The sequence below is a fragment of the Erythrolamprus reginae genome, chromosome Z, assembly GCF_031021105.1.
Source record: "Erythrolamprus reginae isolate rEryReg1 chromosome Z, rEryReg1.hap1, whole genome shotgun sequence".
NCBI lineage: Eukaryota > Metazoa > Chordata > Lepidosauria > Squamata > Dipsadidae > Erythrolamprus > Erythrolamprus reginae.
In genome coordinates, this window is record NC_091963.1 from 13,496,096 (window position 1) to 13,517,030 (window position 20,935).

General features: G+C 42.8%; 1 protein-coding gene across 2 annotated transcripts in view; it reads right to left on the reverse strand.

Moving 5' to 3' along the window:
• Nucleotides 1–20,935, reverse strand: part of ESYT2 (extended synaptotagmin 2) — a 96,340-nt gene that overhangs the window by 48,087 nt on the left and 27,318 nt on the right. For both annotated transcript variants that reach the window (XM_070729428.1, XM_070729427.1), the window contains exons 2-6: nt 17,390–17,431; nt 15,784–15,918; nt 13,999–14,075; nt 7,790–7,862; nt 6,355–6,444 (exon numbers count right to left, since the gene is read on the reverse strand). In XM_070729428.1, the coding sequence (XP_070585529.1) occupies nt 6,355–6,444; nt 7,790–7,862; nt 13,999–14,075; nt 15,784–15,918; nt 17,390–17,431 (417 nt within the window). The remainder of the gene's footprint in view (nt 1–6,354; nt 6,445–7,789; nt 7,863–13,998; nt 14,076–15,783; nt 15,919–17,389; nt 17,432–20,935) is intronic.

Consider the following 20,935-nt stretch of genomic DNA (forward strand, 5'->3'; position numbering starts at 1 on the left):
TGTGGGAACGTGTAGACACGTTGTCGGTCAGGATACGTACATGTCGACCCCGTACTAGATGAGCAAGACTGTGGAGGGCCAAAGAAACAGCCTTCAGCTCCAGGAAATTTATATTGATCTCTTGCAGGTCCTGAGGTTCCCAGAGGCCCTGAACCATGTGTGAGGAGAGGTGAGCTCCCCACCCTATCAAGCTGGCGTCCGTTGTTATTATAATAGGGTCCATATCCAGGAACGTGGAGCCCCTGGTTAGTGAGGGGGAACTCCACCATTGTAAAGAGTTGCGTACCCTGGCACTGAGGGAGACTCTCTTGTGGGAGTGGCTTGTCTTTCGTCTTTGGTATGGTAGCAAAAACCATTAGAGTGGTCTTAGATGGTGCCTTGCCCATGGCACTATATCGATACACGAGACTAGAGTTCCTAAAATCTTTGACAGTAGGGCAAGGCTGGGATATCGATGATGTTCCAGCTCCCTTATCAAGTTCCTGATTGTCTTTTGTCTCTCCTGGGACAGAAAAACCATACCCAGGTTGGAGTCTATAGTGGTGCCCAGGTGGGCAAGACGGAGTGTAGGTACTAGGTGACTTTTTGTCCAGTTGACTGTAAAACCGTGGTTCTGTAGTGTCTGGATCGTTAGCTGTGAGTCTCTGTGTGCCTGCTCTCTGGTTCTTGACAAAATGACGATATCGTCGAGGTACGCCATCACGCGTACCGACTGGCGTCTGAGACTGGCAGTTGAATCTCTACGTAAAATACAGAAGATTCAAAATGCACTCACTAAAGTCCATCCTGGCCTCCATAAGGCAGGACGACCTTATGACATCTATAGACTTGAAGGAGGCCTACCTCCATGTACCCATATTCCCGAATCACAGACAGTTCCTGAGATTCTGTTTCAACGGGGCACATTTCCAGTACAAGGCAATGCCCTTTGGACTGTCCTCCGCCCCCAGGACGTTCACCAAACTACTGGACGTCCTCACGGCCAGTCTCAGACGCCAGTCGGTACGCGTGATGGCGTACCTCGACGATATCGTCATTTTGTCAAGAACCAGAGAGCAGGCACACAGAGACTCACAGCTAACGATCCAGACACTACAGAACCACGGTTTTACAGTCAACTGGACAAAAAGTCACCTAGTACCTACACTCCGTCTTGCCCACCTGGGCACCACTATAGACTCCAACCTGGGTATGGTTTTTCTGTCCCAGGAGAGACAAAAGACAATCAGGAACTTGATAAGGGAGCTGGAACATCATCGATATCCCAGCCTTGCCCTACTGTCAAAGATTTTAGGAACTCTAGTCTCGTGTATCGATATAGTGCCATGGGCAAGGCACCATCTAAGACCTGAGGATTTTGGCACGAGGAAAATTGCCGAGTAAAAACCCCTGCCTTGATGAGCTGGGGGTACCTCCTCTATAGCCCCTATCTCTAGAAGGTGGGACACCTCTTGGTATAGGAGCTTCCTTTTTTGTGGGTCTGACGGGATGCGGCATGGCAGGAAACGTTGAGGGGGAGGTCGAAGAAACTCGATCCTCAGGCCCCGGGAAACCGTGGATGTCGCCCAAGCGTCTGAGGACGTGGTTTCCCAGATGCCCGAGAAACGCAGCAGCCTGCCGCCTAGGGGTGCCGTGCCCAGTGAGTCATTTGTTCCTTCTGAAGCCTCTGTTGGCCCCTCTGAAGGGACGGCGTCCCTGGTAGGACCTATTTCGATCCGCCTGGGATGTCCTGTCCGACCTGAAGGATCCCTGGTTGAAGGAGCCCTGGAAGTATGGCCTCGGCGTCTGGGAATTGCTCGAGGAGGGCTCCGTCCGAAAGGGTTGTCTTCGCTGATAGGGGGTGAAGCGCCTATCTTGTCGTCTGTTAGCCCTGGGCATCACCTTCTTCTTGTCCTTGTCCTCGATTAGGACATCATCGAGGACCTCTCCAAACAGCTTTTTCCCCTTAAACGAGGAAGAGGCTAGACTCCATTTGGACTTGACGTCCGCCTGCCAGTTGCGGAGCCAAATGAGTCTGCGTGACGCCACAGAAGAGGCCATTGCTTGTGATGCAAACTTCGCGGCATTCACTGTGGCATCCGCCGAAAACTCCGTGGCCGCCAACAATTTGTTGAGGTCCTGACGAAGTCTGCCATCCTCTGGGTCAGCTCTGGCTTGGATTTCTTTAATCCAGAGGATCATGGCCCTGTTGAAGAACGAGGCCGCCGAAACGGCTCGCACGGCCCAGGCTGCCATCTGGTGGGTCCTGCGAGCCACGTTTTCCGCCCTCTTGTCCTCGGCCTTTAGACCTTCCTGTGACTCAGACGGTACGAGGGCATTGGACACCAGGCTTGTGACAGGCTTGTCCACGGCTGGAAACTCCAGCAGCTCCTCCATCTGCTTGTCGAAAGTATAGAACTTGCGGTCAAGATTGGAGGGTCCCTGGGCCGCCGCCGGGTTCTCCCATGGGCGTTGGATGGTTTCTAGAAACAGGTGAGAAGATGGGATGTTCACCATCTCCTGTTTGGGGAAGACAAACAGACCTCCCGCGGGTTGTGCCTCATCGGAGGGTACCGCCTGACTGTTCTCTCCCACCTGATCGATGGTTAACTTAGCCTTATTCAGGAGCACCCTGAAGAGGGAGGATTTAAACAAGCCCGTGTAACTGGGTTGCTCAGGTGGCTGGTCATCACCAGACAGGTCATCCTCAGCGGCGCTGAAGTCATCTCTATAGGAATCCTCCTCCTCAACTGATTCCATCCAGGACCGCGTAGCCGGGTCCCTCCAGGGGTCTCTGGGCCTCATCTGAGGGGGTCCCACTGGAGCCTGCTGAAGTTGTTGCGCTCCCGTAGCTATGCCTTGGTTATATGTATTAGTGATCAGGTCTTGGAGGGCCTGGGGCATGCTCTGCCAGGTATCCTGAGAATCGCGAAGGCCTGCAGCCGTAGGGGTGAAAGTGGCTGCCTGCGCGTGGTGAGAGGAAGGGTAATTAGGAGGCCAGCCTGTTGGTTGCCTCCCCAGGCTATAAGGGTCCGTCCTGGATGATGGCCAGGCCTGGGCTCCTCTTTCAGGGGACCAATCCCTCTCAGATGTTGAGGTCCCCATCCCCTGGTAGACCATAGGGGGAGATATGGAGGAATTGGCAGACAGTTGCTGGCTAGGGGGCAAGGCCGGCCCTGATGCTCTTTGTGAGGCCTCTAGTTGCTTTTCCAGCACTCTAATGCGCTTCTCCGCCTCCCTCAAGGAAGATCCCTGGGCTGACTTCGCCTTAGAGGCTTTTTCTTTGGGGGTACTGGGCTTGCTAACAGAAGCCTCATCCCCAGCAGGTGGCGCTTGGTCTGCCATGGCCGGATTGGTAACTCACGATCACCGATTGCAGCCTGTAATGCACCTGCGTTCTCCACTGAGCTCCTTAGTGTCGCGGCAGCCTCCGGGAGAAACGAAAACGAAATTGGGGGATGAAAACCCCTTCTGCGCCTGCGTGCCCAGTGTCGAGCCGGCGACCTCACCAACATGGCCGCCGGCCGGTTCCCATGGCAACCGGGCTTGATTTGGGCGCGAGAAGCAGCTGCCAGGGGCCTACGGACCATCTCAAGATGGCCGCCTGACCCCACCAAGATGGCTGCCAGCCGGTTCCCTAGGCAACCGGACGCTTACTCTGGGAGGCAGGCGGGAAAAAGACCGCCGATTCCCGCCCTCTGCAATCGCCCCGCGATGCCTCCTAATGTCCTGAAGAGCCGATCCGCCGCTGCGAGCCTTCGATCGAGGGCGCGGATCCGCTCCCGCCTGCCTTCCGTTGGGGGGGGGGCGGGGGCGCCAGCCTCCCCTGCGGGCCGCTCGGAGCGAAACGTCTATCCAGGCCCGTGGTATGTTCGCCGGGGGAGGGACGGACCCCCCGAGGCGGCAACCACCTCCTCGTCCTCCGGGTGCCACTGCGGAGGTAGGCAACCCGGGCGCTCACTCCCAGACCCAGGCTGGCATCTGCAGATCTTCTGCTGTCTGTGAGGGTCTTAAGCCGGGAGGAGCTGCAGGCAACTGGGTTAAACCCACTGGAGGTTTGGAACCCAGGCCCGCCCGAGGTATTATTCCCCCAGCTGCACCTAAGGGAAAAAAGGAAAAAGAGAGAAAAAAGTTAGTACAATATAAGTATAAACTATCTAATAATAATAAATATACCTAAGAGAAGTAACTCAGGAGTCCCTTCACTGCGACTGAGTTTTTTAGACTGGAGGGCTAAGGGGGAGGCGGTGCCTGCCTAGTGATTAATATTTAAATTAAAACTCAGTCCCTACCAATCAGACTGAAGAATACCCATCTTGGACTCTCCTTGCAAGTGCATTGGAGAACAGTGATGGCAAACCTTTTTGTTGTCGCATGCCAAAAATGGCAGCATGTGCGCACTGGCGTGCACATGCATGTAAGTACCCATGCTACATGCCACCCATATGTGCATGCAACCCCCATACACGCACATGCACCCCATTCAGAATTTGCTTGATAAAGATTGCAGACGTGCAAAGCCCACTGCAGGCGGCGCGATGCCCCTGTATGACCCCCGCCATGCCTGCCCCCAGGTGATCCAGCGGCAGGAGGCGTACCCAGTCTGCAAATGTTGCCCCTTGCACCTGACTGTTCCTTGTGCACAGCCCCGCCGCCCCAGAAAACCACCTGTACCTGCAAGGGGAAAGTATGAGCTACCGGCCAGTTCATGCGCATCTCGCCATCCTCCTGGGATTTCCTCGCGTGCCCCATCTTCTTACCTGCCTTTGTCACTGATGCTGCTTCTAGAAGCACACGCGTCTGACTCATTTTAAAATACAATCTAAAGCACAAGGGGGCAGGAGCGGCCACGGCAGTGCTCCCAATACTGGGATGGGCGAGTGGGGAGGCCAGCAAGGGTGGCCTCCTCATCTTAGTGACCATGGTGAGCTTTGGCAGTATATCTTCCCAACTCAGGAGAGAGTCTGACTAACAACTCAGCTTTTAGGCTCCTGCAGCAGTGCTGAGATGGAGGGAAGAAAGGTGGTAGCGGCGGCGAAGCTCTGGCTGTTTTCAGGTCAGCTGCTGCCTCCCCTTCCCTTCCAGCTGGACTTCCAAGCCATGAGAAGGCAAAGAGGAGAATCCGGGCTACCAAGCACTCCCTGTGCTTCCTCTCTCTCCCCTGCTTCTTCCTGGTCTCTTTGCCCTTAGCCAGGGGCAGGGTTTCCACAAAGGTGTCCCAAAACCCAAGCAGGAAAAGGGAGAAAAGGAGCAGAGTCTCCCAGCAATGAGATCGAGATCCAAAAAGCAGGCAGGCCCGGCTGTAGCCCTGCCTTCCTCTATCGGCACCAGGTGCTCACCGGAGCCTTTTGGATCTCGCTCTCTTTGTGACAACTATGGTTAAGTAAATCACTGCAGGTTGGTGTTAAGAAAGAATGGCAGGGAAAGAATGCTTGAAGGCTCCATAGGGACAGCAGAGCCTGGGAAGAGCCTCTCTCGGGAGCAATCGAAGAGGTGCCAGGACCAAGGTCCTGGTTTGCAGGTGGAGGAAAAGCAGCTGGGAGCCGGACATGCGTGACAGAAGTGCCACAGGAGCCCAATGGCCAACAGAGCAGCCCACAACACAGCGCAGCGGGGCCGCCCACCAACGGAACCCAGCCAAGCCCTGTGGGCAGGGCAGCCATGCCCTTCCCTGCCTCCACAAGTCTCTATTTTTAGCAACCTGGAAGTGGCCAGAAATGAGACCCGAGGGTTTGCCCAGCTAGCAGTTCCTCCAACCCCAGGGATGCAGCCAGAGCGCTGGGCAATCAGAACAGGCCGCCTCCCTCCCCACAGGTGTGCCCAAGGCAGCCATCGACACTCAGCACTTTCTACCGGGGAGGGACTGGTTGGCTGACCCAGCCTCTGCCCATCTATGGGGACAGAAGGCCAACTGTCTCGCGCCTGACTGGCTGATATAGGGCAATGCCTCACATGTAATGCCTCACACGCCCTGTATCAGCCATTTGTGGCACATGTGTGATATGTTTGCCATTATGACCCTAGAACTATGGAAGGGTCTTTTTTGTGGATTTCATCTCAGTCTTCTATACTTGAATTCCTGAAACCCTCCTCTCAAAACATTTTTCAAGAGGCAACTGGACTTTCTAATTTTTCTTTGAAGACATTTTGTTTCTCATCCAAGAAGCTCTGAGTGGCTGGTGGGGAATGGAGGCATTGAGTCCATGAAGAGAAGAACGGTCTATAAATTGAATTAAACAAACAAACAAACAAACAAACAAACAAACAAACACACTACTGTGCGGACAGTATTCTTTTAGCGGGTCATTAAGGTCACCTGGAGGTTTAAAATGTTTTAAACGTTTTTTAAAAAGAAATATATAAATTTCCACTTACTGGTTTCCTAAGAAAAAATAAAGATATTGCTCCAATTAAGGGAATATCACCAAGCAGAGGTTCCAATATAACTCTCATTGTGCCATGAATCTAAAAGGGGGAAAAAAACAAGACATGATCACAGCCCCAAGACAGTTTGGTGTAGTATTAAGGATAGAAACCAGGAGACCATGAATTCTATTCTGCCTTACAGACAAAACTAGCTGGGTGACCTAGGATCAGTTATTCTCAATCCTAGCAAGCAGATAACGGCAAACTATTTCTGAAATTTTTCTAAGAAAACACCAGAACCCAGTCTATGAGGTCACCAGAGCAAATGGTTGACTTAGGGGTTAATACATGTATACAAATGCACCACTAATCATGAATTAAAGATTACTTTAACTATTATATATTATGCAGAAGATTTTTTAGTAAATCTGAACTTGAATAATGTTAAAGGGGGGGGAATTATTGACCCCCTCAGAGAGGGTCCGCAACTTGGGCGTCCTCCTCGATCCACAGCTCACATTAGAAAAACACCTTTCAGCTGTGGCGAGGGGGGGCGTTTGCCCAGGTTCGCCTGGTGCGCCAGTTGCGGCCCTATTTGGACCGGGAGTCATTGCTCACAGTCACTCATGCCCTCATCACCTCGAGGCTCGACTACTGTAACGCTCTCTACATGGGGCTACCTTTGAAAAGTGTTCGGAAACTTCAGATCGTGCAGAATGCAGCTGCGAGAGCAATTATGGGCTTCTCCAAGTATGCCCATATTACTCCAACACTACGCAGTCTGCATTGGCTGCCGATCAGTTTCCGGTCACAATTCAAAGTGTTGGTTATGACCTATAAAGCCCTTCATGGCACCGGACCAGAATATCTTCGGGACCGCCTCCTGCCGCACGAATCCCAGCGACCGGTTAGGTCCCACAGAGTTGGCCTTCTCCGGGTCCCGTCGACTAAACAATGTCGTCTGGCGGGACCCAGGGGAAGAGCCTTCTCTGTGGGGGCCCCGACCCTCTGGAACCAGCTCCCCCCTGAGATTAGGATTGCCCCCACCCTCCCTGCCTTTCGTAAACTCCTTAAGACCCACCTTTGCCGTCAGGCATGGGGGAACTAAAACACCTCCCCCTTGCCCATGTTGTTTTGTTGATTGATTGACTGTGTGCCTGTTTTTTATATATACTGCTTTTTATGAGATTATTAATTTCAATTGGAACTGGATGGGTGGGCATTGGATTTGGTATTGTGTACTGTACTGTTTTTTATTATTGTTGTGAGCCGCCCCGAGTTTGCGGAGAGGGGCGGCATATAAATCCAATAAACCTAAACCTAAACCTAAACCTAAAGAGAATAAAACTATACCAATTCAGTTGTAGCTGAAGGTTGGAGGTACATTTATGGAAATGTGAACTGCTAAAAAGGTATAATGGATTAAAAAAAAGAAAGAACTCACCTGTATACTTTTCACTCCAGCTCTACAGAAGTATCTCTTGATCTCCAAATCAATTTCACAGTTTCCCACAAAACTAAGAAATATAACAAAACACTGAAATGTTGTACTATACATACAATCCATTAATAAATTGCTATTGAAAAACAATTCCAGGAAACCAAAACATTAAGAATCATTTTCCCCCTAAATTATAGCAAGACTGTAACCCATTGTGGCTTGTACCTTTAAATATCTTGCACGTATTATACAACTACTATCATAGCAAAACTGTTGATTTCTTTAATGATAAATATTTAATGTCAGTTTTATATATTGTTTGGTTTTATAATAGGGGTTTTTAGTTGTTTTTATTATTGGATTGTACATGTTGTTTTTATTATTGTTGTTAGCCGCCCCGAGTCTACGGAGAGGGGCGACATACAAATCCAACAAATTATTGTTGTTGTTGTTGTTGTTGTTGTTGTTGTTGTTGTTATTATTATTATTATTATTATTATTATTATTATTATTATTATTCTATATTGATTATATTGCACACCACCCAGAGCACCTTTCTGAGAGAGATAGGTAACTAAGAAATAGGAAATTAAATAAATAAGCAAATAAATAAATAAATATCACCAAATTAATGCTGAAAGTTTTAGTGAACCCCAACGTATAACCTACACACACGCGCGTGCGCACATGCACACACACACACATAAATCGAGAATTGTCCTAAAAATGCAAATTCTGGGTGTATTTATAAATGAAGAGGCAACAGCCATTGCGATCTCCGGAATGTTTAAAAATTATTTTAAAATACTAAAATTAACTAAGCTTTCATTAGTCCTCTACTAACGTCATCGGAGTTAGTAGTGGACTAACAAAAGCTTAGTTAATTTTAGTAGTTTTTAATAAATTTTGAACGTTCTGGAGATCGCAATGGTTGTTACCTCTATATATTTCTTTCTTACAAATTACTTGTCACTGTATATTGCACATGATTTTTTTAAAAATTCCCTGCTTTTTCTTCCTTTTAATTTAATACTGTACTACTTTAGCTTACACATCTAACACAGTAAACAAGACAAAAAGGGAAAAGTGTGTACCCAAACAATTAATCAATGACCTTCAGGTCTATATGGATTGGCTTAAGTCTTTGAAACACAGCTTACATGAAATATGATCCGCTATCTGGACACAGACTGCAGAGGAACACTTTATCCGCTGAGAGCATAATGGCTATGAACTATTTACAGCTAAATCAATCTGCAGATCCAAGATATGACCACAGACCAGTTACATACTTAGCCCCACTGCTTGCCTTTTATTTCATTAATATTTTCACAATTTACAAAGTGATTTTTTTTCCGTACCGTGCAAAAGGAGAGGAGCAAAAGAGCTTTACTTTCAGTATTAACGTACAATACAATTACATTATCCACTAAACTTTAAGCTCTTCATTGTGAGTAGCATCAAGAGTATTTGCTCATTCAGAATGCAGAATGATAGTCACTTGGCCAAAAAAAGAACGAAATGGGGAAGTACTAGGCAGTTAAAATTAGATTTATTATTTCATCAGGCCATGAATCACTCTTAGGTGACATGGTGTTGTAGTACTTTGCTTTTAGCATCCTAGCGTTGTGGCCTGTCGACCGAAGGTTCCTCCAGCAACCAAATCAAATAAGGAGGAGTCGGGGTTGGCATCAAACCAACTTGAGAACTCCTAGGGGGGAGAGAGAATGGAGCTGTCAGAGAGAGACAGAGGCGGAGCCTGGGCCTCTATCAGCCCTCAGATAGAGAGTCAACAAACCCCAGGTCTGTAGGTAGCTGATGAGGAAGAAGAGGAACAGCTGGGTCGAGTGCCTGATGTGCAGATGATTTAGCTTTACTAGATAAATGGTCAAAGCAATGGAAACTGCAGTTTAATGTTTCCAAATGTAAAATAATGCACTTGGGGAAAAGGAATCCTCATTCTTAGTATTGCATTGGCAGTTCTGTGTTAGCAAAAACTTCAGAAGAGAAGGATTTAGGGGTAGTGATTTCTGACAGTCTCAAAATGGGTGAGCAGTGTGGTCGGGCGGTAGGAAAAGCAAGTAGGATGCTTGGCTGCATAGCTAGAGGTATAACAAGCAGGAAGAGGGAGATTGTGATCCCCTTATATAGAGCGCTGGTGAGACCACATTTGGAATAATACTGAGTTCAGTTCTGGAGACCTCACCTACAAAAAGATATTGACAAAATTGAACGGGTCCAAAGACGGGCTACAAGAATGGTGGAAGGTCTTAAGCATAAAACATATCAGGAAAGACTTCATGAACTCAATCTGTATAGTCTGGAGGACAGAAGGAAAAGGGGGGACATGATCGAAACATTTAAATATGTTAAAGGGTTAAATAAGGTCCAGGGGGGAAGTGTTTTTAATAGGAAAGTGAACACAAGAACAAGGGGACACAATCTGAAGTTAGTTGGGGGAAAGATCAAAAGCAATATGAGAAAATATTATTTTACTAAAAGAGTAGTAGATCCTTGGAACAAACTTCCAGCAGACGTGGTTGGTAAATCCACAGTAACTGAATTTAAACATGCCTGGGATAAACATATATCCATTGTAAGAGAAAATACAGGAAATAGTATAAGGGCAGACTAGATGGACCATGAGGTCTTTTTCTGCCGTCAGTCTTCTATGTTTCTATGTTTCTATCAGAAGGCAGAGGAGAGGAGACCAGTGGAAATCTGAGGGCTGATCCTTGGGACAGAAGAGCCACCATGGGTAGCGAAGCCCTACCTTAGCTCTGGGGATAAAAGGCAATGGGAGGAGATGAATAGATGTGACAGACACCTAACCATATCTCTACTGGACAGACTTCTTAGCCTGCAGTGAGAGAGAAACTTTTTGCTGGGGCTGCTGGAACTTCTAATAAAGGAATCATTGATTTAAACTTCAGAAGGTTTATAGTGTTTAGGGGAGCTGGGTCAGAACACTTAGAAGTCTAGCAGCAAATAATACAATCCTCCACACCTGCAAGAAAACTAGAACTCTATTTTGCTCCAAGAGCACCATCACATTCCCCGACAAATATAATACACAAAATTAGGGGTCCATTTTCACACTTTTCTTCCAGTTATGCCAGTCTCCACAATGCTCCTCTGGATTCCATGCAGAAAAAAATGAGACAAACCCAAGCCCTCAAATTTATGGACACATCAGGACTCAGCGAGGCTCAAAACAAAGGAAAAATAACATTAGACTATTTCAATAGTCTGAACAGACCCTAAAACAAAGGGCGGCCCGGGGGCAAAGGGCGGCCCGGGGGGCGGATTACGGCCCGCCTGCTGTCTGTGACCGGCCCGCGGAGGTTGGAAGGAAAGAAGGAAAAAAGTCTTTTTCCATGGCCTTTTGCAAAAGTCCAATAAATGCTCATTTTTAAATTGTTCATTGGTTTCATTGGCCTTTCCAAGAAATTTAAAGCAAACCCCCACCCCACCTCTCGGGGGGGGAAAGGGAGGAGGAGGAGGAGGAATCCAAAGCTACTTTCAGGCAAAGCCTCCACTATGTTTTCTCAACTGACAATGTAGGTCAGTTGAAGAGAGGCACCTGAAAGGAATATTTTGAAAGAGAAGTAAAGAACTGCCCAAAAGCAGAAATAAAAGGCAGAGAAAATCAGAGAGACAGAAGCTTCTCTCCATCTGGAGGAAGGAAGGAAGGAAGGAAGGAAGGAAGGAAGGAAGGAAGGAAGGAAGGAAGGAAGGAAGGAAGGAAGGAAGGAAGGAAGGAAGGAAGGAAGGGGTGGGCAATTAATTTATAATTATAATATAATTATATAACTATATATAATAATATAATATAATATAATATATAATTATAATTATAATATAATTAACTCAGTTCTACCCAATAATATACAGTATTGGGTAGAACTGAGTTAATTATATTAATCCGGCCCTCTAAAACCATCCCAATTTCTCATGCAGCCCCATGGCAAAATTAATTGCCCACCCCTGCCCTAAAACAATGATGGTTAACCTTTTTTGGAATTGAGTGCTGAAACTGGAGCGCACATGCACGCTGGAGCGCTGCAACCCGGAAGAGAGCAGCTGGCCAGTGCCCATGTGCAAGGCAGCAGTTGATGTTCCAGGTTCCGTTGCACGCATGTATGCCACACAGGGGTTCCAGGGTGCATGCGCATGACAAAAGCCAGAAGAATAGCTGGCGAATGCATTCGTGCTCACAGAGAGGGCTGTTGAGCTCATATCCGAATGTTAATGTTTTTAATATTTGTTCATGATAGTGATTTTAGATATTTATTATTTTAATTTTCTTAAAAGTCTGCCCAGAGTCATTTGCTTGTGAGAAGAATGATTCTATAACTTGATAGATAATGATAGTGAGATAAGATAGATTAGACAGAAACAGATGATAGATAGAAAGCTAGATAGACACTCATTTAGTCAGTCCCAGCAATCTCAGAAGGTGCCATCAAACATAATAAGTCTTTTAACATGTTAGAATAATTAATTGATAAAATGCTTATAAATCTAACTAACTAAACTATCTTTCTCTCCTTTCAACTTCTGTCTTTATTTCGATATCAGTCTATTATTATTATTATTATTATTATTATTATTATTATTATTTATTGGATTTGTATGCCGCCCCTCTCCGCAGACTCGGGGCGGCTAACAACAATGATAAAAAAACAACATGTAACAATCCAATTTAATAAAACAACTAAAAACCCTTGTTATAAAAACCAAACATACACACATACATACCATACATAACTTGTAATGGCCTAGGGGAAGGAATATCCTAACTCCCCCATGCCTGGCGACAAAGGTGGGTCTAGTTACTTTATGTGTCTATTGAAACTAATTCATGAAAGTTAATAAAAGGGGCTACTTGCAAATAATTTTGCCATAACAGACTATCACAGCTTTCCTCCTTCAAAGGAAGTAACATGCGATTTATAATTTGAAGAAATTTCCAAAAGCTAATTTGAACAATCCAATAACATGGAATACGGCCCTTTTTTAATCACTGCTCATCCCGTGGAATACCCTTATCCCCAAAGTGATCCCTTCCCTTTCCTGGTCTTCTGAAAAGAGGTTAAAACATGGCTCTGTGGCCTTGCATAAGGTGCCCAAAGAAACACACAATTGTGGGTTTGGCTGGTGCCATGAAAGTCCCCTCTTTGGCTTTGTCAAAATTGCCTCCTTGAAAATTTTCATGATTTTTTAACTTTTAAAAATTTAATTCTAAAATGTTAACATTTTTATATACTAATTCATATTTTGATGTTGTATTATACATGCCCCAAGTCCCACTCTGAGGGAGATGGGCAGTCCAGAAATGTGAAATACAAAGAAACAAACAAAACAACTTTATTTTTATTACATGGCATTTAATAGTTTAAGTAGGTAAAATCAAAAGGAAAAAAAGGTCACAAAACAAAGTTTTCATATTTGCGAAGTATAATTTTTAAAATCTTATTTTTAAAATATGAGATTTTCATTTAATGAAACTCAACCAAGGGAGTCCATTTGTTTTTGGAAAAATTACTTTTGGGATAATCATGACCTGGATGATTGAGAATCTCCATAGATACTTAATGGAATTTAGACTATCTATAATCATTTACTTTAATTATTTTACTTTCAGGTCCATAATTAATAGAAAGAAGATAGCTAGTTTCCAATTATACAATCTTCTCTCTTTCTCTTTCCTTCCTTCCTTTCTTTTTTTTCTTTTTCCCCCTTTTTTTTAGTCACCTCGAATAAGCAATATTTAAAAACAAGCCTGTTTCTTTCCTGATTATTATAGCAATAACAGAAAAATGAATTTAGACTAAATTTCCACAATAAATATATTTTTGTTATTGCTTTCATTAGTGCCATTATTGAAAAAGCTGGAGGCGTAGAAATTTGTACCCATATTATTTGTATGCAACATAAGAAGTTATTCTGCTTTTCAAGAAAACCCTTCTAAGTTTTATTCTGCCGTCATACTATAGAACGCCGGTATGTCATTTTTGCTAGCTTAATTTTTGTGCAGAAATGCTCAGGTTTGCACAATGGCCCTATTAACACATAGTGGGTTTCTTTATTTTTATATCAAGCTAAAAGGCATTTCTTTCTCCGAGAAGCAAACACTGCAATGTTTTTGTAATGAAGAACACATTTTAAGGAATTCAAGACACAATATACGCTTACTAAAACAGGATTACCTGATTTGTAGATCCAAAATGATCTGCCTTTTATCCACATTTTCAGTATACACTTTCACACCATTAATCCTAATGGGCTGAAATAAAAATTTCCAATTTAATAGATCAATGGGTCTATAAGAATGGTGTTTAAACATAACTCTTCCACTTTATTTAAAATGTTGTATTATATAAAAACAGATCCAAATGTTTACAGAACAGATAATGTCAGATTGAAAGGATTATTATGCTGGACTATAAAGAATACATGTATTTTAAAAGGCAGCTCACTGGACAAGCACTGCTCAATAGCAATAGCCTCAGAGAAAATCAGAGAAAAAAGAAATTCTTAGTTCAAAGCTTGCAGTCTAATTGATTCTTTTCATCATTAATATTAAGGGAGTGACTTGAATTTAGAAAATACTATTGCAACATTAATCTTGCATGGTTCGATGAGAAAGCATTTATGGAAATAATTTGTCCAGTTTAAATTTTTTGAAAATTAGTGTGAACTGCAAAAGCAATCCCATCCTGCACATGTATCCCTGTAACGTATTCTTAATAAAAGTGCATAGTTTCTAATGACCATTGATAAATAGACACACCCATATACACAAAGACACCATGATATGCAGAGCCAGGCACCCATTGCTTCAGATTCTTAAATCAACAGAGCCGAGTTGAGCAAACAAAATCTTCTCTTAGCAGAAGCTTTAGTGATTATGTGCCTGCCCTCTGAGCAAGATTTTCCAATGGAGAATGGAGCAACATTTATTCAGAATATATATTTAGACTGCGAGCATTGATGTTCGAAAACCTGAATAATCTTGTAATATGAGAAGTTTACATTTTGCAGCATAAATACTACTTTTATCACCAAGGCAATCAAATACCTGATACAATACAGCATCTGCTAGATGGGAAGTATATCAACTCACTCCACCCTACCCAACCCAGCCCAAATAGTTATGCAAAATTTACTGAAACTTAAAACAAACCAAGTTGTAAATATAAGGTAAGAGAAACAATGTAATCCAGTACTCTCTTAGGCATGTGTATGTGTGTGTGTGTGTGTGTGTGTGTGTATGTGTAAGTGATATGGAGACCATGAATCAATATGATAAGTGGTCCTCACTTCTGACCCAAGATTTCTGTTGCTATGTGAGTCATTTGTTAAGTAGGTTTGGTCCCTTTTTATGACCTTTCTTGTCACAATTGTTAAGTATTCTTGCCCGCAGTTGTTAATTTAGTAAACGCTGTTATGTGAATATGGCTTCCCCGTTGACTTTGCTTAACAGAAGATTGCAAAAGATTATCATATGACCCCAGGTGCAAGTGTCAGAGATACATGCCGGTTACCAAGTGACTTGATTTTGATCATGGGGATCCTGCAATGGTTGTAAATGTGAAAAATGGTCATAAGTCACTTTTTTTCAGTGCTGATGTAACTTCTAAAAGTCACTAAATAAATTTACGTTGTAAGTCAAGGACTACATACACAGGGCTTCTATAAACAGTAGCATTCACTAATCTGATTTGTAATTCAAACAAACTGAAACAAGACTCTGGAACTAAAAAAACATTCCTCCACCAATGATAAACACATTCAGAGAAATACACTCAGGGAATTTTCATATTTTTCAGGATGCCAAAATTTTGCTTTCCAGTTGCTTTTGGAACAAATATGTTTCCCTCTGCAACGACTTAATGTTAAATAAAAGCAAAGCCATGACCTCAATATAATATCTGATGATTCACTCTAGCTTCTATTGCAAAACAAAACAAAACAAAACAAAAAAAACATACCTGATGCCCCACATCAATTTTTGTGAAACTGAAAGTGCTCAAATGGCTGTTTGCTCCTTTCACTGCAGGCTCTATTGTCTCACGGAAAAGCTTCTCGATAAACTGGCAAATGAAAGGCCACATATGTTTCACTGTCTGCAAAAGGAAAAGAGACCACTAAGTTTTCAATGTTAATCCATGATCATCATCCCATTTCATTAACAGTGTGAATTTCTGTATAGTTAGTCATTTACATCACTTTACCTTAGCAGCCCCTTAATTTGTGTGACCTCTTAATGCTGCTTCATTACCATCAGTGATGGGATTCAAAAATTTTACTACTGATCCATGGCCATGGTGGGTATGGCCATGGTTTGAGACAGACAGCAGTTGGCCTTCTGAAACCTCCTTGGGAGCAAAAAATGGGCCACTGGGGGAGAAACGTACACCTACCCTGCACCCCATTCTGGGCCTAGGAGGCCTCTCTGAAGCCTCCTAGGAAGTGAAAACAGACCTAGGAGGCCTCCCTGAAGCCTCCTGGGTAATAAAAACAGCCCCAGGAGGCCTCCTTGAAGCCTCTTAGGAAGCAAAAACGGCTCTAGGAGGCCTCCCTGAAGCCTCCTGGGAAGCGAAAATGTGCCTAGGAGGCCTCCCTGAAGTGTACTGGAAGTGAACATGCGGTGAAACAGGAAAGGGCGGGGCTAGCCAACAATTGAACTACTGGTTCACCCAAACTGGCCTCAACAGCTGAATCCCACCACTGATTTACCTTATAAAACCCTATAAGATAATTTAACAGTAAGATGAGTGGCATTTAAATTTAATAAATGACAAAAGTTATGATTGTGTAAAGATAATCTCAGTATGACTGTGGGAAGAGTGTCTACAGTAAGACTCTTAGAAAAAGCTTGTAAATATTTTAATAAAGATTATTCTCAAAATTTGCCAGATGTTCTCCATATTCTCTTTTGTCAGATGAGATCATTTTTTAAATTTCTAGCTGGAATTCACTATATTTTACTCTGCTTTACTTTTGAGAAAAAATTGTATTGAAGGAAAATTCTTAACTGAATTTACATTTATATCCAATCACAATAAAATAGGAGGGACAATAAGCGGTCCAGTAATTAAGTGAATTCAAGTACGTGCTATATTCTATTTCAATATCGTTTTCTATTATGCAACAGTATGTGACTTCCTGAGTGTCCCCAGACTTGAAACTAACATATTATTTTGCAAATATTGTATTGCCCTAATCAAAACACCGCCTTATTAATTTTATATCTTTTCTGTCTAATTATCCTTTTAAATAAATAAATTGGTGTAGTTACTAAAGGTTTAGATCAACTTGATGCCACATAATTGAACAATCTTTTTTTTTTTAAATCCCACTAGCATATAAAAGCTAGCAAACATTATATTACAACTACAATTTCAGAAATATGAACTTATTTGTATTTTGTACAACTGCTACCTAACTTTCAAGCCCAACAAAATAGCTTTTGGATCTTTTAGAAGATCCAAAACAGTATAATAAAATCACACCAAGTAAGAAATCTATTTTGTGACAAAGACAACATTGCATACTTTTTACAAAGTCTTCTAAACAGTGAGAATGTCAGTTTACCTTATTTAGCCACTCTGCTCTTTCAGTATCTGGAAAGTGGACCTGGCATTAAAACAAAAGTTACAAATTCAGAAAAAAAAATCTTTGAAAAGGAAATCACAATGACCAGGAAACAAAATGGAGAAATTTGAAAATGGGAAATGGCAAATTAGTGATTAATTACAATTATTTCTATCTAATTACAATTTGCCTATCTAGTAGTGGCTGAATGTAAGATATGGCCTGGTAATCTGAATAAATAAGATGTATCTGATTTTAGCATTAATTTATACATTATTTTCAAAAGATATAATTCAGCTGCTAAACCAGTGATTCTCAAATCATAATCTAAACCACTATGTAAGCCTTTTGCTCCATGAATAAAACTAATAATTAGTTTTAGCCATTAACTAGGTGTTATGGCTAAGAAATAAAGGTGTTATTTTAATAATTAGCTTTTAATCTATATATTGCACAGACTCATAAACTCTGCTGCAAGCCAATTCTCTACTTCACCTTTGTACAAGCAATTGAGGAGCAAAATCCTGAGTGTGTTTGGATGGTCCTCCGACTTGCATACCCAAGCCTACTTAAAATATATCAATAAACCTAGTTGGCTTAGTGTGCAGAGCTCTATAGTGTCATTTTGAGGGTAGGACTTGAAACAAATTATGTCCAGGATGCGAGGGGGCCATAAATATTTTCAGTTTGATTCGTGCAGTATACAGTTCCTCAATGGAAGGCGGGTTGGTAGAATTGTTTTTTCTGCAGTTCTTATTATCCTCTGAAGTCTGTGTCTGTCTTGCTGGGTTGCAGAACATAACCAGACAGTTGTAGAGGTATAGTTGATAGACTCAATAATTCCTCTCTATCAGCAGCTCCTTGGGCAGTTTGAGCTTATTGAGTTGGCACAGAAAGAACATCCTTTGTTGTGCTTTGATGACGCTTTTGTTGACATTTTAGATCTTGCAATATGGTCAAACCTAGAAATGTGAAGGTCCTTAATGTTGATACTGTATTGTCTAGTATTGTAAGAGGTGCCAGAATGGGAGGGTTTTTCCTAAAGTCTACTACCATTTCTACGGTTTCGAGGGTGTTCAGTTTCAGATTGTTCCTGTCGCAACATGTTTGCAGCTTCATCGTTATCTCGAATGAGACCAATCACTATTGTGTCATCTTCAAACTTCAACAGTTTAATAGATGTATCGTTAGAGATGCAGTCATCAATATAAAGAAAGAAGATAAGTGGTAATAGTACACAGCCTTGGGGGGGGGGGGTTCCCTGTGCTAATTGTACAGACATCTGATGTGATTTTGCCTAACTTCATCTGTTGCTTCCTGTCTGTTAGGAAGCTTGTGATCCACTTACAAGTGTGTTCAGGTACCACTCGCTGATTTAGTTTAGTTAAAAGAATGTCCTGCATGATGGTATTGAATGATGAACTGAAGTCTACAGAGAGGACTCTTGCATAGGTCTTTGGAGTTTCAAGATGTTGTAGGATGTAGTGCAAAGCCATTTTAACAGCATCATCTGTTGATCTATTTGCTCAGTATGCAAATTGCAGTGGATCTAACAACAGATCGGTGATGGTTTTCAAGTGGAACATTACTAGCCTTTCTTTTTTTTTCCAATAAATTTTATTAATTTTCATAAAATAGACAAAACTGACAAACATACATTTAACATAGAAATGGGGTTGTGTCTTCCCCGCTTATTCTAGAAGTAAAATTTCAATACAGAAAAAAGAATACATTAAAAACACTTTAAATCAACTCATTGCTTTAAATGAAAAGAAGAAATTTGTTTTATCTTATATAGTAAGTCTTCATATATAAACTACTTCTAACATAACTTTTAAGTCATATCCCTACTTATACAATTCTCTTATTCTTTTTACTTTTAGTTTTTCTTCTTATTTATCCATATATACACTTTGTTCCATATCTCATAAAATTCTGTTTCCTCTTGGTCTTTTAACCGTCTTGTCATCATATCCATTTCAGCACAGTCTAATATTTTCTTAATAACCTCCTCTTCTTTGGGAACATTTTCCCCTTTCCAATTTTGCGCATACACTATCCTGGCCGCTGTCAAAATATGAATGACTAGATGTAGAATTTCTTTCTTATATTTCTGATTAGTTATGCCCAGTAAATAAAATTCCGGGCATTACTAGCCTTTCAAAGGTTTTCATAACTACAGATGTTAGAGCAACTGGTCTGTAGTCATTCAGTTCATTCAGCACTGGGATGATTGCAGAACATTTGAAGCAAGAAGAAACATGGCACATCTCTAGTGATTTATTGAAGATTTTGGTGAAGATGGGGGCCAACTGGTCAGAACAGACTTTTAAGTAAGAAGGGCTTATCTTATTTAGTGCTTTTCCTGGCTTCTGTCTGTGAAATAGATTTTGTACGTTCTTTTCTGTAATAACCAGGGCTTGTGAACCCAATGGGATGAGATCAATTGTAGGAGGCTTGGCTGTTGTTGGTTGCCTGAGATGGGGGTTGTGGAGATAGTTGGCTATAGTTTCCTTTCAAACCTACAGAAGAACATGTTCAGGGCATCTGCCAGTTGCTTATTTTCTTCAGCTTGGGAAATTGGTTTGCCATAACTAGTGATATTTTTAAGAGTTTTCTACATGTTCACTGGTTCATTAGTTGAGAACTGATTCCTGAGCTTTTCAGAGTAGCTTCTTTTTGCTGCTCTGATCTTCCTTGTTAATACACATCTGCCCTGATTGTACAGCATTCTATCACCTTTTTGGTACACTTCCTCTTTGGAATGACGTAGCTGCTTCAATTTAGCTGTGAACCAAGGTTTATTGTTACTGTATATTCGCAATTCATATTCCTGGTCAGTACACATAGGTTTTTACAGAGGCTGACATATGATGTTACAGTATCTGTGAGTTCATTCAGGTCTGAAGAGGTATCTTCAAAAAATATTCCAATCTATGCAATCAAAGCAAGCCAGTAAGTTTAACTTTGTCCAAGTCTGAATGTGTACAATTTTTCATACTAAATAAGTGTGAAAAACAGTCATGTGATATTTTTTTCAGTGCTACAGTGGTCCCTTGACTTTTGTGGGTCCGACTTTCGCGGAAAGGCTATACCACAGGTTTTCAAAAAATATTAATATATTCCGTGGTTTTTTTTTAACATCACAGGTTTTCCTGCAGCCACCCGATGTACAATACTGTGAGTTTTGACTCTCCTCCTCCCCCACCCCAGTTGTCCTGCTTCTTTAAATAAAAGCTCCACTTCCGTCTCAGCCTCCCAATCCCTCCCCTTTAATTCTCGGAGCGTTGGTACGCTCCACTTGAAGCCGAGCCTTACTGCGGCCTGCTGCCGCTGCCTCTTCTTCCCCCATCCACCTAAGCCATCTCCCTTAGTGGTAGCATCCGACCTCCCAGCTGACCGGTCTGGAATCCCAGCTTCAAGTCCTGGCCTGGATTCCTCTTGCCTTGAGCTTTCCCTTCCCCTGCCCTGACCCTGAGCACAGGTGTTGCCGCTGCCGCCATAGGCGACACTGGCAGCAAGCGCAGCAGAGCCTCCAGCTTGCCA